We start from the raw sequence: 16340 nt of genomic DNA on the forward strand, positions 1-16340 counted from the left end.
AGCTTTACGGCTGGATGAAAGCAGCTCACGGAGCTTCTGTGGACGTCATGATCTAAGACTAAGACTCAGCGAAGAATTGTGCAAATGTAGACTATATTAAAAAATAAAGGTAATATAAAATAAAATCAGTACCAGACTGTCACTATATATGTAGAATATATTGATTTGTAAAATTTTGCGTATTTCAAAGTGAGAATTTAAATATTTCTAGGTTTGTGATGACACTGTAATCAGTGGCTCGTCTTTAAATATTAATCATATTTATAGGATCAGCTCTGCACTTCTCTGTCGACAGGAAGGATTAGTTGTTTCTTGTTGTTGTCATCATTATGCTCCGCGCTTATATACCAAAGAATACAGGACTGAAAATTAGAATATTGTGATAAAGTTCTTTATTTTCTGTAATGCAATTGCAAAAAAAAAAAAAAAAAAAAAAAAGTCATACATTCTGGATTCATTACAAATCAACTGAAATATTTTAAGCCTTTTATTATTTTAATATTGCTGATTATGGTTTACAGTTTAAGATTAAGATTCCCAGAATATTCTAATTTTTTGAGATAGGATATTTGAGTTTTCTTAAGCTGTAAGTCATGATCAGGAATATTATATTATATCCTTTATTATATATAATAAAGGACTTTATCACAATATTCTAATTTTCTGAGACAGTCTTGTAGTTTAAAAAATAGCTTTTTGAGTGGGCACACTATATGCAGACGCTATCGTCCTTGTGCAAGTAGCGCTGGTTTAAATCCCGGCCGGTCACTCTTTACCCCCATACCCAGTTCTACTTAACCACTTTCAAAATAAAGGTCACCCGAGCCACTTAAAATCTTAATTAAAAAGAAAAAAAGAGCTTTTCTCCTTGGTTGTAGCATCCACCTTCATCCACCTACACTGAAATGCATTTCCTTGCACAGGACCCCACCAGACGTGATCAGATGTAATATTGATCCGTTTCATAGACGGAGGACTTGCGTATCTCAGAACGAGGCGTTAGTTATCTTGTTCCACCCGGTCTAACGTTTGCGTTTTCTGGTTTACTCACCCTGAGGCAGTTTTGACATTTTAATTATGCTTTTATTATATTTCATTGTTCACGGTGTCATTTTAGACATTGAACACACTGTAAGGGTTAATTTTTCATTTGTTTCATACAACACTATTTAAAAACTAAACAGTTGATCTGATAACCAGTCATGTTACTTCTCCTAAATGCCAGTTCACACCAACTTTTAGATGTATTTTTGAAATGCTGCTGAGTTCTTCCATTTTCAGTAGGAAAACCAGTGCAGTGGTGGTTTGTAAGTGTTAAAAAACAAAAAAATGTTATTTTGTCCTGATAGTGTTTGGGTCACATATAGGGCTGGGCGATATGGACCAAAAGTCATATCTCGATATTTTCTAGCTGAATGGCGATACTCAATATATATCGATATTTTTTCTGTGCCATAATTGGGGTTTCCCCCAAAGCATTATAGCATAGCATCTCTGTTAGCTTCATTTTTTTCTGAGGCAAACCCTTAAAAAAACAGTCAGTTTTAATACAAAGCCTCGTGCCAAATATCACACACCTTTATTAACAGAGGTCTGCACAATATCAAAATGTATAAAACAAATGAAATAAAAATAAACTGCCTGCATATATAGAATAAAAATGCTTCTTGAATAAAATAAAACAAATATCCCTTTCCTGCATAACAATTGAATTAAAATACACTGTGCAATTAATACAATGTAGACAGTAACAGGCAGACTTTTCCACTGAGGTTGACAGTTGTGCTAATAACAAAACATTTGTGCAAATCTCAAAACATTCAAGTCAATTTGTCACAAAATAAGCTATATCAAAACCATTAAAAAAAAGAAAAAAAAGCTATATCGATATAAACGATATTGTCTCGTACCATATCGCGTTTGAAAATATATAGATATATATTAAAATCTCGATATATCGCCCAGCCTTAGTCACATACCAGTTGGGTCATTGTTCAAACTGCTTGTGGTCACATGAGCGTCCAGCAGTGTTAACGTCCGTCTGTCCCTGTGACCAGAGCGAACATCGTGGTTCAGTGTGAGAGCTGGTGGAACCTGGCGAAGCAGTTCGCCAGCCGCAGCCCACCGCTCCACCTGCTGTCCAGCTCCGTGCAGAGGTCTCTGATGAAGGCGCTGGTGCTGGGAGGCTTCGCTCACATGGACTCTGACACCAAGCAGCAGTACTGGGCCGAGGTACCGCACTCATGCATGTCTTATAAATAAGGATAAAAACATTTTTATAAGAGGCGTGCTTTTGATTGGTAAATAAATGTTCAAAGATCATTTGTCAAGACAGAAGAGAATATTTTAGTTGTATTAGCAAACATTTTAACCCTTGTACTGTCTTCGGGTCAAAATGACCTGTTTCTCCCTTCCTTCTTTCCTCCTGTTCTCTCCTTCCTTCTTCCCTTCTTCTTTTCTCCCTTCTTTCCTTGGTTTCTTCCTTCCTTCCTTCTTTCCTCCTGTTCTCTCTTTCCTTCTTCCCTTCCTCTTTTCTCCCTTCCTTCCTTCTTTCCTTGTTTTCTTCCTTCCTTTTCTCAAATCCTTCCTTCTTTCTTTCTTTCTTTCTTTCTTTCTTTCTTTCTTTCTTTCTTTCTTTCTTTCTTTCTTTCTTTCTTTCTTTCTTTCTTTCTTTTCATTATTCCTTCCTTCCTTCTTTTCTCCCTTCCTTTTCTCCCATCCTCCCTTCTTTCTTTCTTTCTTTCTTCTTTTCTTTCTTCCTTCCTTCCTTCCTTCCTTCCTTCCTTCCTTCCTTCCTTCCTCCCTTCTTCTCTTCCTCCTTCCTTGACCCTAAAACAGCACAAGGGTTAAACATCTGACAAACTGTTTTCTCATCTGTTGGGAGAATGTATTTATTGTTTTAAGTTTCAATGAAAGCAGCTGATTAACTAATCTTAATTTGTCAAACATATTTTTAGAGAGTAAGTTATTACCGTACAGAACTTTCTCCTGACTAGACTTTGATCTTTTACAGCAGCTGTAATCATTTACTTGTGTGTAATCAGAGCATTTAATTACATGAATGCTTATGAACATTTGTGATCATAACTGTCTCAGATCTCAGATCAATAGTATTGAGACGTTGGAGGAGGGAGAACAGTGTCAACAAGACAATCTTGACATTTAGTTTTTTCTTATTAAGGAATGGCCAACAGATTTCAGTAATTGTTCTTGATAGTAAATATCGTCACATCTCCAATCTTATTCCTGCATCAAACTGCTAGTTGGTTGAGCGGTTTGTGGATCTCAGCGTGAGGCCACACAGCCAGGATTCATGGATGCGGTGGATATTATTCTGCTGTTGGGTCTTTCTGCCGCGTGCATAATTCGATCCTCGTCCTGATCCTGCAGGTCTTTGTCTTAATAGGCTGACAGTAGTAAATGTGGGTGCAAAGCCACGGTGACTCCAGAGTAATTGTTGGGGTTGTGCAAGTGAGACGGCAGCTGCTGCTTTGTACAGCTGCTCTGTCCGAACTCAGATGGCTTCGGGGAGAAGGAAGAGAAGACGGGGAGCTGGCGACTGATTCAGCTTTAGTCCACCAAACACAATGAGAGAGCTTTTATATTGTTATCTACTTTTTACTTAAGTAAGTGATTAGGGCTGGAGATCGATTCAAATGTCAAGAATCGATTCGATTCCGATTCTTAAGATTCAGAATCGATTATCAAGCTTTGATTCGATCCGATTCGATTCGGATATTGATTTGGGTTAGTGTTATTAAAACTGGTATTAGAGCTGTTGCTAAATTATATGACTGTAGTTGTGCAAAATATTACTACTAGTATTATATTGAGATTAAACAGTAATTATTGGCAGCTAATGATGCTGTAAGGACCAATCAGCTCCCAGAATGCTGATGGAACTGCTTTCAGAAACATCATGTGGGTCAGAATTACCAAACAGATCCAGGGAGGAAACAGAGACGGAGGAAATCGCTTTTATTTTTTCCCACATTCCGTTTTTATTTGTTCCATTTTCGGTCTATTTTGTTTTTAATTTTTGAGCATTTGGTTTTTAGCATTTTTTGCAAATGTAACCCCAAGACAGTGTATAAAGTAATGAAATATAGACAATTTATGCAATTATAACCTAACACTTTAATGTTTTCATACCTTTAAACATATTTAAAGGCAAAAACATGGCACCAGTTATTCTCGTGTCCAACAAAACATTCCTTTTTGGGGGATAAACAAAAAAATAACCAAAAGTTGTAAAAAAATATAAAATATAAAAAAATACATAAATAAATAAAAGAAGAAAAAAAAATTTTAAAAATCGATCTTTAGACATATGAATCGATTTTTAGGAATTAATATGAGAATCGATTTAGAATTGGGAAATCGATTTTTTCAACACAGGCCTATAAGTGATGTGGTTTGGTTGTCGTTTCCTGCAAAACTCTACGAATCAGATGCACGAAAAGGAACCACAATGGTTCGAAAAGTAGCTTTTTCTTTTTAGATGAATGTGTTAAATTTGATGGGTTACACTTTGAAAGCAGCAGGATGTTTTTGGTGCTTGAGTACAGTTTCTGTCTTCGTCCGTCCCTCCAGGTGCTTCATCCTCTCCAGCAACGTTTTCTCAACCTCATCAACCAGGAGAATTTTGCTCAGATCAGCCAAGAGGAAGCTGTCAAACAGGAAATCGTCGCCACACTGGAGGCGCTGTGCGGCATTGCCGAGGCAACGCAGATTGACAACGTGGCGTCGCTTTTCTCTTTCCTCATGGACTTTCTGTCCAGTTGCATCGGCCTCATGGAGGTAAGAGTGGGCAGGAAACAAAGCCGTCGGTGTGTTGGCCCTGTGTGAACTAGGGATTAGAGGAGAATTATTCATCCAATCAGTCTGGGATGTATGAAAGTCATCAGTCTCTTGGAGTTAAACCTCATTAGTGGCGACTTTTGTCTTTTTCTCACAGGTTTACAGCAACACGCCAGAGACAATCAACCTCATCATTGAGGTTTTTGTGGAAGTGGCTCACAAGCAGATCTGTTACCTGGGAGAGGTAGGAGAGACATCTTAAATGTTCAAAATAATGAGTATTTTTGCTGCTGCATCAAAATCAAAACAAGTTGCCTGTGTTTAACTTTGCACACCTGTTTTCACCAGGAAATACATCATTATCTGTAAAACACAAAAAAACTGAAAGTATTCTGAAAATCAGACAAAGAAATATTAATTTGTATATTTTGATTTGCACTTTTATCTCTTTCTTATAGCTTTCTAACATTTTCGGTTTCAACACAGTTTAGTTCCACAATCTTGCGTTTTACTGGGGCTGAGGGTAAAGATGTTTTGTTTGGGGGGTTTTCCCCTCAAATGATTTATGTAGAAAAAATACTAGTACACTAACCACAAATATTACAGAGTGTTAATGATGAAGGGTAACTGCACTAAACGTTGTTTCTGGTCTGTATGAAATGAAAGTGTCCAGCTGCATTCCAGCATTTCCAATTCAAACCTGTCAGTTCAACCTGCAACTGAAGGTTTCAGAAATAATCTTCCAGCTACTGCAGAGTCACATAACAAGAGGCCAAATGCATTGGGACTCAAAAAACTGATTTTAGTGGATGTTAGCAACATTTTTGTGCTTTATATGCATATGTCTTTTTTAAAAAAGGGGGAAAAGTGAGGATTTTTACAGATGGTGTCACTTTACTTTAGGAACAGAAAATGTTTTCTTACGATTGAAGTTAGACTTTGCAAATGACCTTGAAGGTGACCTGTTCCTCTTTGGAGTTGTTGAGTATTAATAATGATTATGAGACAGATGTATTTTCTTTTAGCAGCTTAGTAACATCAGTTCTGTAAATAAAGCTTGGTTTGGGCTTTTGTACAAATCTGAACTAATGTTGAGCCTGTTGTGTTTATTAAGCCACCAACAGTCCAAGAGTTGCAATATCATTTCTGTCTGTATCTTTCAGTCTATTGATGTTTTTAGTTATTGTGTTTCTCTTGCCTAGTGCAGAACCAGAGCTTAAACTGTGACATATTTATGGGATTAAAGTGTAAATAAACTAGCAAGACTGTGTTATATGTTATGGGAGCGTCCAGGTTTAGCACTAGAAAGTGCTGGGCCAGTGTCTGCTCAACAGGCCCCTCACCGACCTGCTGCACAAGGCTGGGAAGGTCGTCTCATATGGAAATACTGTGAAATATGAGTTTGACAGCAGTGGTTTTTACATAAGGTCAAGAAGAGGTTACAGTAACCACCGTCCTCCTGTGAGAGTCTAATATTTTTTTCTCTCTTTTCAGTCAAAGTCCATGAAGCTGTACGAGGCGTGTCTAACGCTGCTGCAGGTCTACTCCAAAAACAACCAGAGCAGGAAGCGAAGCGACGCCACGGCCGAGGAGGACCAGTACCAGGACCTGCTGCTCATTATGGAGCTGCTCACAAACCTGCTGTCCAAAGAGTTCATCGACTTCAGCGACACCGGTGAGATGTTTGGATGCTCCCCGCCTGAGAACATCAGCTGAGACCAGAGGGGCCCAGAGGTTCTCCAGGGCAGCCGTCCTGCACGTTTCACATGTCAGACTCCTGCAGACCTGAATGATGAGCCCATGACGACTTTTAATCAGAATCAGGTGTATTGGTGCAGGGCAACATCTAAAACGTGCAGGACTGCGGCCCTCGACGACCAACTTTGAGCCCCCCCTGGTTTAGACAGTGAGTTGTTACTTGGGACCAGAGGTGTCAAGTAACGAAGTACAAATACTTCTTTACCTTACTTAAGTAGAAATTTTGGTTATCTATACTTCACTGGAGTAATTATTTTTCAGACGACTTTTTACTTTTACTCCTTACATTTTCACGCAATTATCTGTACTTTTTACTCCTTACATTTTAAAAACAGCCTCGTTACTCTATTTCATTTCGGCCTTTAAAAAAAAACTATCCAGTTAAATTGCTCCATCCGGATAGAGTGAATTTGGTTGTGGTTGTTTCAGATGTTCTTGTCCAGTTTTGTTCTTACATCCGTTCCCTCAGATTCCTGCAACTACACTTGGATGTACATATGCATTATACTAAGATACATTCATTTTCAATGGCTTTTGTCCTTAATGGCTTTTTTCTCCCTTACATTACTTTTACTTTTATACTTTAAGTAGTTTTGAAACCAGTACTTTTATACTTTTACTTGAGTAAAAAACTTGAGTTGATACTTCAACTTCTACAGGAGTATTTTTAAACTCTAGTATCTATACTTCTACCTGAGTAATGAATGTGAATACTTTTGACACCTCTGCTTGGGACTAAACTTGACCTCAAATTGCTGCGCGTTCCAGACGAGGTGTTTCGAAACCAAGACCAGGGAACACCGGCGTCCAATCGGACCGTTTCAGCAGCAGATGTTGTTCTCTATGGAGTCAATATTGTTCTTCCCCTCATGTCTCAGGACCTGCTGAAGGTAAAGCAGTGCAGCATGGATGTATTGATACGTTAGCCCTTAAATCTTCAGCAGTGATGGTCTCATCCTGTCCTCATTGTCTTCCAGTTCCCATCTTTGTGTAACCAGTACTACAAGCTCATCACCTTCATCTGTGAGATCTTTCCAGAAAAGATCCCTCAGCTGCCTGAAGATCTCTTCAAGAGTCTCATGTTCTCGTTGGAGCTGGGAATGACCTCGTATCCTCTCACCATGTTGCACTATTGATCCTGATTTAATTGGTGTTCTTATTGATCAGCTATTATGATCAGTTATTTTAGTTAGTTCCAGTATTGGCATCAGATATTTGCAGTCTGTGCAATAGTTTTAACTGCAGGTTGTTTTATTTTATTTTTACATTTACATCTCTTTAAAAAGTGAGGAACAAATAAGTGATTTTGCTGAAAACCAAACTAATATTCTGCAGTCATGATTTTCAAAGTAGTTTCTTTCTGTGAGAAAATGTATGTTATTTTACCTTATCCAGGATTAAGCTGTACTCGTGTGTGTGTGTGTGTGTGTGTGTGTGTGTGTGTGTGTGTGTGTGTGTGTGTGTGTGTGTGTGTGTGTGTGTGTGTGTGTGTGTGTGTGTGTGTGTGTGTGTGTGTGTGTGTGTGTGTGTGTGTGTGTGTGTGTGTGTGTGTGTGTGTGTGTGTGTGTGTGTACACACACACATATATACAGGACTGTCTCAGAAAATTAGAATATTGTGATAAAGTTCTTTATTTTCTGTAATGCAATTACAAAAACAAAAAGGTCACACATTCTGGATTGATTACAAATCAACTGAAATATTGCAAGCCTTTTATTATATTAATATTGCTGATTATGGCTTACAGTTTAAGATTAAGATTCCCAGAATATTCTAATTTTTTTAGATAGGATATTTGAGTTTTCTTAAACGTTTTTGTAATTGCATTACAGAAAATCACAATATTCTAATTTTCTGAGACAGCCCTATGTGTATATGTGTGTGTATATATATATATATATATATATATATATATATATATATATATATATATATATATACACACCCACCCCCCATATATATGTTTACAAAAGTTAGTATTTTCATTTAGCCCATATTTACTTACAACTGGCCAAAAAAGGCACACTAAACAAAGAAATGACACACCAGATCAGCCTATAGCCAGAGAAATGAAGAAAAGGGAGGTGATTGAAAGTGTGTTCTTACTTCCTTCTGCAGCCAGTCGAATGTGAAACTGTACCAAGTTGGAAATCAGAAACCTACTTTTCTAGTCGTTTGAGTTCCCTAACATGTGTCTTCAGGATGAGTTCAGAAATCAGCCAGCTGTGTTTGGAGGCTTTGTCTCCTCTGGCTGAGCAGTGCGCCAAAAACCAGGAGAAAGACTCTCCGCTCTTCATCGCCACTCGGCACTTCCTCAAGGTACGACACACACCTGTCATGGTGACAGCCACACGAACAGGTCGCTGCAGGAATGAGTTTTTAGTCTTTACACCGGTGATGACTCCACAGTAAACCTTTCAAACGGATTATTTAAGCAGGAACGAAGACTGACGGAAAGTTTGGTTTTTTTTTCACAAATTATCTCATTTAAACTACACATGGGTTGTTTATACTTTTCTTCTCGCTCAGATGAAACGGCACACTTTTCTAAAATGTTAGTTCAGCTAGAAGAGCTCTAATTTTTTCCTGCCATGCTCTGTGCCCTCAGTTGGTGTTTGACATGCTGGTCCTGCAGAAACACAACACGGAGATGACCGTGGCAGCAGGAGAAGCTCTCTACACACTCGTGTGCCTGCATCAGGTCAGTGCAGCACACACACACACACACACACACACACACACACACACACACACACACACACACACACACACACACACACACACACCTCAAAATAATTGTTCCCAATTCTTTCTATTCAACCATCCTCTGTTAACCGAATGACTAATTAATTGAATGATTAATTTTAACGGTGGATTATGTTGTGTGAGGTGTTAAGAGTGATGCAATGAGACTTTTAAGGACTTTCAGACACAGATATCTACTTACTCCTGGTATTTCCCAAATGTATTTGATTATGATGTCCAGCTCGTAAATTGCGCTACTGAGATGTTTTAAAGCTGCAGCTTTGCTTGGCTATCAGTCTACAGAATGGGATAAGTAACACACTGGCTTTTCATATATGCCACACTATTAAAGACAAGGTTTTTCTTTTCTTAAAACTTGTTTTTATTGAATATTTTTGCAAGGTTTAACATACAAATGCATAAAAGTATAAAGTAGCCAAGAATAATACCACTAGAAATGATCTTAATAACAGAAATATAATTAAAAATGAAAGGAAGTTAAAATAAACTAAATAAAAAATATATATAAAAATCTGATTGAATAAACTTAATTCAAAATAATTATGATAATAGATCAAAAAATAAGATAAGGGGGGAGTCCGAGGTGTCGGCCTCAGGAGCTTTCCTGAATGTTCCAAGTCCTGTTTCCAGGCTCGGGACGTGAGCCCAGACTTTAGTCTTTGGGAGGATACACTGTCCATACGGTCCAAGAATCAATTCCAGGTTATGATGGAATTCAAAGGGTTTGTCCTTTAACGTTGTATAAAAAAGCCCCAAAAGGGACAATATTTATAACGGTTTGCTGCCACTGACACAGAGTTGGGGCTCTATCAGTGATCCGTGAAGCGGGGATACATGTCTGGACACAATGTAGTAAGATGGTCAGCAATTCTTTGTTATGAAGGTCTTGTGGTATTTCTTCCCACAGCCCCAAGAGACAAGTCCACACTTTAAGATCACATTCAGCTGTTGGATGATAAAAGCCCCAAAACTGCTGAAAAAGCTCTATAGGCAGTGGAAAAAAAGCATTTAAGACATAGTTGTGTCAGTGATGGGTTTATCTTGTATCTGGGTTCAGGAGAAACATAAAGTGTGTGTGTATAATCTTAAATTGCCTTCCCCAGACAGAGTTGGAGGCCACGACTTTAGAGAGTTGGCTGCAAAGAGGAACCCAGGCATCAGCACCAATAGCGCCTTCCTCTGATTTCCATCCACATTTGACTTTGACTGAATTATCCAGTCTAAAACTTGATAGGGTTTTATGAAGCTTTTCATCAGACTGTTCAGGTTGAGAGCTATCCTCCAATGTGGCTCAGCCTCCAGAAAACACCTTTTAAATTGATCCGAATAAAGTTTTGCACTTGTATTATATTGCAGAAAGTCATTATTAGTGCTGCTATTTCTCTTTTTCATCTGCTAGAACGTATAAATAGATCCTTCCTGAACAAAATCACCAACGACTTTAACACCCTTTTTGGTGCCAGTCTCCTGAACCAAAATGGATCCCTGGGGGAAGTCAGGGTTTTCATGAATAGGGGTTAGCAAAGAAAAGCATCTTCTTACTTTACACCAAAACTGGTGGTTATCCTTCACCAGTGCAGCAGCTCTACTGGGGGAAATATATACCAAATTACGCAGTGGGATCCCACCAAGGGAGGCCGGTTCTCAACCGATCCAGGTAGAAGATGGCTCGTTTATAGACCATTTGTGTCTACTACTGCCCAGATAAGATAGGAATGATAGTGCAGCCGGCCTGCCATTTTAACTGGCAAAAAGAGGTAGCTGTAGGTCTCTCTTTCTGCCAAATAAACAATATAATATACAGGACTGTCTCAGAAAATTAGAATATTGTGATAAAGTTCTTTATTTTCTGTAATGCAATTAAAAAAACAAAAATGTCATACATTCTGGATTCATTACAAATCAACTGAAATATTGCAAGCCTTTTATTATTTTAATATTGCTGATTATGGCTTACAGTTTAAGATTAAGATTCCCAGAATATTCAAATTTTTTGAGATATTTGAGTTTTCTTAAACTGTAAGCCATGATCAGCAATATTAAAATAATAAAAGGCTTGCAATATTTCAGTTGATTTGTAATGAATCCAGAACGTATGACATTTTTGTTTTTTTGATTGCATTACAGAAAATCACAATATTCTAATTTTCTGAGACAGTCCTGTAGAGATAATAAAGAGTTTTCTTACTTAGCATTAAAGGCAGAAAAAAACATTTTAAAAGTGATAGCTGTGTATGGTGGTACAGATTCAGTCATCCAGGTCATGGATGACTGAATCTGCCCACGTGGTAAAAGTACCGGTAAGGTGAGTGGGTTCTTGAAGATGTTTCATCTTCCATCCAGGAAGGATGGAAGATGAAACATCTTCAAAAACCATGAAAAGGAGGTCCATTTGCCTTCATTTCAGCCTTTGAGAGTGACAACTGTATAAACAGTGAAATTAAATCATGTTGCAATAGTCAGATATTTACTATTTCCAACTCTAATATGTATTGATGTGAATGCAATATTCATGAGCACTTGCTAATTTTCAAAGTAAGTGCTGCACTTGGAGTTTAGAGCACAAAGACACATTTCTCTTTACACAAAGACACATTTCTCTTTACACAAAGACACATTTCTCTTTACACAAAAGCATTAACAGACCAGAACCAGATTTGCACCGGACAGCAACAACTAAACAGACAAAGACGGATGGGATGGATCCATTTGATCCGTCTGCACGAGGGCTGACTGCTCAGGTTCAGCTTGTCCATAGATACGTTGTGGTCCTGGTGCAGTTTGGTGTTTGTTGTCACACCCACATCAAGATTAAACGTGCGACTCTGGAAAATTCCCCCCTATTGTTTTTTTTTCTTTTTAAACAGACTGTTATGTAAGAACGGCATGTTTTGGTTGTGGCACCAACTGCCCTCTAGTGGTCATTCAGGGGAAACACAGCCCCACACTGGACAGTTCACTGAAGCTGATGTTGGCCAGGAATGTTCATATCACTATTCGGGGTCGTATTTTTGGATGAAATGGGTCCGTGTACTTCGCGGCCATCCGTTTTTTGTTTTGAAATGACAAAGTGAAAATGGAGATATAATCAGTTTCCCATCTTTTGTTTTGATAATAAAAAACGGAAAACGGATCGTTATCCATTATCCATTATCTGTTATCCGATTTCATTGATTGAAAATTGAAATTGGGAATTAAAACAGCGAGTGGAACTCTTTTCTCTATTTCCTATTCGTTTCCAACGGGGGGGGGGGGGGGGGGGCAGTATGTTAGAGTTCAGCTGGGTTTTTTTTGGACACTGCAGCTGAACGGACTGTCACAACATCACTGCAGTTTCATGACGGAGTGAAGACAGATTACAGATTAAACTCATGTTTCACTCCCAGGTTTCATATTTGATTTATTTTCTGTTTCAACATAAAAAAAAATCTAAAACTGTTAATTTTCAATCTGATCAACAAAAGAACTAGAAACAACTTTCTTCATTTATTACTGCGCATGTGCAATCCCCCCATTTGTCCAATCCTTGTTTTCAGTATCCTTGGAAACGAATAGGAAATAGAGAAAAAAGTTTTCCACTCGCTGTTTTAATTCCCAATTTCGATTTTCAAACACATCAATGAAATCGGATAACGGATAATGGATAACGATCCGTTTTCCGTTTTTTATTATCAAAACAAAAAATGTGAAATGGATTATTTTGGATTATTTCTCTATTTTTATTTTGCCATTTCAAAACAAAAAATGGATGGCCGCGAAGTACACGGACCGAAATGACTGAAATAGGTGGATTATTTCGATCCTGATCCTTATTCTCCTTCTTCCGTCAGGTGGAGTACTCGGAGCTGGTGGAGACCCTGCTCTCCTCTCAGAGAGACGCCATCATCTACCAGCGGCTGGCCGATGCCTTCAATAAGCTGACTGCCAGCAGCACGCCACCCACTATGGACCGGAAGCAGAAGGTGGCCTTCCTCAAGAGCCTGGAGGAGTTTGTGGCTAATGTGGGTGGCCTGCTCTGCGTGAAATAACCACTGAAAAATCTTACTGGCCTCAAGTCATCCTTCATTCTGAAAAACAACCAATCAGAGACGCCTTCCCTGCTTTGTCCCTGGGAACTACACTTGAAGGAGATGGTACACAGCCTTGGAGGAACTCTTTGCCTGCTGGGATCCATTTCTAACCTGAATGTTTACCCCATTTTCACCTGGGATCTTCATCCGTTTCTTCTTGGTTTGGGTTTGGTTTGGTTCACTCGTGTCCATTACATTTGCCAGTCCGACCTCCAACCCCGCCTCCAGCATGATTGACAATTGCTAAGCGTGGCGACTGAACTGCAAAGCAGACGGGCTCAGTCAGGGGTTCCTACCTGTCGGAGCCGAGTGGCGGAGAACTGGCCATCACGATGTGGAGAGGCGGATCTCTAACTGGTGTTGAGGAAAACACACACACACGCAGTCACTGACGACAAACATGTTTTCACTATTTAGGTTCTGGTTCCGGTTTGAGAGCATCGTTGGGGACATTTATCCTCCCTCCCTTTTTTTTTTTTTTTTTTTTTTTTTTTAATGCCATGGTACGTGCACACTTACACACATACGTAAATCATCACAGATGTTCCCAGAGTGCCTTTGTTTAGTTGATTGTTTTGTGTGTGTGGTGTATGAGTGGATCATGAGACATATTGGCTCATGACTGTGACTAATGACTGTGCCTGTTCAATGCCAAGAGTACAGCAGACGTACACACACAGGTATGCATGAGGCATTTCCATGATGGCTATATATACATATGTATGTATATGTACATGAACGTGTATGTAAGTGTGTATGTGTATATATATATATATATATATATATATATATATATATATATATATATATATATACAGGACTGTCTCAGAAAATTAGAATATTTTGATAAAATTCTTTACTTTCTGTAATGCAATTTAAAAAAAATAAATAAAAAATTACAAATCAACTGAAATATTGCAAGCCTTTTATTATTTTAATATTGCTGATTATGGCTTACAGATTAAGATTCCCAGAATATTCTAATTTTTTGAGATAGGATATTTGAGTTTTCTTAAGCTGTAAGCCATGATCAGCAATATTAAAATAATACAAGGCTTGCAATATTTCAGTTGATTTGTAATGAATCCAGAATGTATGACATTTTTGCATTACAGAAAATAAAGGACTTTATCACAATATTCTAATTTTCTGAGACAGTCCTGTATAGATGCACACACACACATAAGTATGTAAGCATATATATATATATATATATATATGTGTATGTATGTAAGTGTATTTATATATACACACACATACACAAGTATATACACACGTGTGTGTGTATAGTCATACACACACACGTGTGTATATACTATATATAGTCATACTTTAAAAGACAAAAGACAAACCTTTTTTTAATGCCAGAAGATGATGGGCTGCGTGAGTTCAAAAATGTACAAATTCAGCTGTATGGGGAGCAACTTTTGCCACGTTGATCTATAGAGTTTGCTGGTGTTTCTTTTTTGTACGTTTTGGCCTCCATACAGGCCTGAGAGGGTTCCAGGCCGGGAGCGTTATTGGGTCAACTTCACAAGTATTTTTCTACAGGCAGCACATCCACAGCGTCCCTCTTCAACACACACTGGAGACTGAAGTGAAGGACAGCAATAAAAAAACAACCAAATAAAAAGGAGCAGAGCCACTTAAAGCATTATGTTGGAGACTGGATCCTCCTCGTTCAGAGCACTATCCCAGTTATTGTAGATGGATGTTTTTTTGTTAATGAAGTGTAAAAGTGTACATAAACGTTGTATAAAATGTTTTGGCCTCTAGTTTCCTTTACATGTGCTGTGTCTGCTGTAATGTCTTTTATCTACTTCAAGTAATAAAGTGATTTATCTTATGTTTTATAACATATTTGTCTTGGAGCTGCTCTAACAAAATTCATCTTGATTCTGCTTCATTTTTCGAGAGTTTTATTTCAGCCAACACCCAAAGAAGCTGGGTTAGTGTTGGGCCCTGTCCCAATACTCCCACTACCCCTACTTTTCAGCCCTACCCCTAAATTTTGCGCGTTTTCGTGAGGGTAGTGGTGTCCCAATTCCTCTTTTCACCTAGGGATAGTGAAGAAAACTAGTGTAGTGGCTATGAATCTGTCCCTACAGATCGAGGGATTTCCGATGCTCACTAGGTGAACTAGGGCCAGAAAAATTTCCCACAATGCTTTTCGTCGTCATTTGCGGACTCTTATCTCCGAAAACATCGGATCAAATTTCTTAACAGGCGTTATTTGGATAAACTGAGCCCAGGTTGGGGATCTTAACGGTTACTTTTACGCCTGAAAAAATATAAAAACTTAATAAAGTGGCATATTAACAGCGCTACAGCTGAAATTAAAACAGCTTTTGGCTCTCGGCTTCCTGATTAGGTGTAGGGATGAAAACGAGGGGTAGTGGGAGTATTGGGACAGGCCCCTGGGAAGATTTCAAGTGCCCTAAAATCTGTCCCTTCTTTTTTAGGGGTAGTGGTAGTGAGGGAGGGCTAGTGGAAGAAAGTAGGGGGTGTATTGGGATTGGCCCTTAGTCTCCATGGAAATCCTTGTCCTCTGGTCCAGTCTGCTGTCCGAGTGCAGAGCTGGTGCTCAGCTGCCCCCTCTTCCCCCGGGAATCATGGGCTGGTGGTGTTCAGGCTTCATGTTCAGGAGGAGATGGTTCCTGGTGGTTCCTGCTGCTCCAGTCCACAAACTTGTCCGCCAGCACTGTACTCCCGTCTCTCGTCCACCTCTGATACACGCGGCCACCGGAAAGGAAGGTGTACAAGTCAGAGGTGTCAAGTAACGAAGTACAAATACTTCCTTACCTTACTTAAGTAGAAAATTTTGGTTATCTATACTTCACTGGAGTAATTATTTTTTAGAAGATTTTTTACTTTTACTCCTTACATTTTCACGCAATTATCTGTACTTTTTACTCCTTACATTTTAAAAACAGCCTCATTACTCTA

General features: G+C 38.7%; 1 protein-coding gene across 1 annotated transcript in view; it reads left to right on the plus strand.

The window, feature by feature from the left end:
* xpo4 (exportin 4) overlaps positions 1-14194 on the plus strand; it is a 73278-nt gene extending 59084 nt beyond the window's left edge. The window contains exons 17-25 of the mRNA XM_061722883.1: positions 2058-2232; positions 4594-4800; positions 4958-5044; positions 6295-6475; positions 7327-7448; positions 7536-7666; positions 8760-8877; positions 9167-9259; positions 13155-14194. Of these exons, the coding sequence (XP_061578867.1) occupies positions 2058-2232; positions 4594-4800; positions 4958-5044; positions 6295-6475; positions 7327-7448; positions 7536-7666; positions 8760-8877; positions 9167-9259; positions 13155-13352 (1312 nt within the window). The 3' untranslated portion in view covers positions 13353-14194. The remainder of the gene's footprint in view (positions 1-2057; positions 2233-4593; positions 4801-4957; positions 5045-6294; positions 6476-7326; positions 7449-7535; positions 7667-8759; positions 8878-9166; positions 9260-13154) is intronic.
* The last annotated feature ends 2146 nt before the right edge of the window (positions 14195-16340 follow it).

The sequence above is a fragment of the Cololabis saira genome, chromosome 6 (assembly GCF_033807715.1).
Source record: "Cololabis saira isolate AMF1-May2022 chromosome 6, fColSai1.1, whole genome shotgun sequence".
NCBI classification, from domain to species: Eukaryota; Metazoa; Chordata; class Actinopteri; order Beloniformes; family Belonidae; genus Cololabis; species Cololabis saira.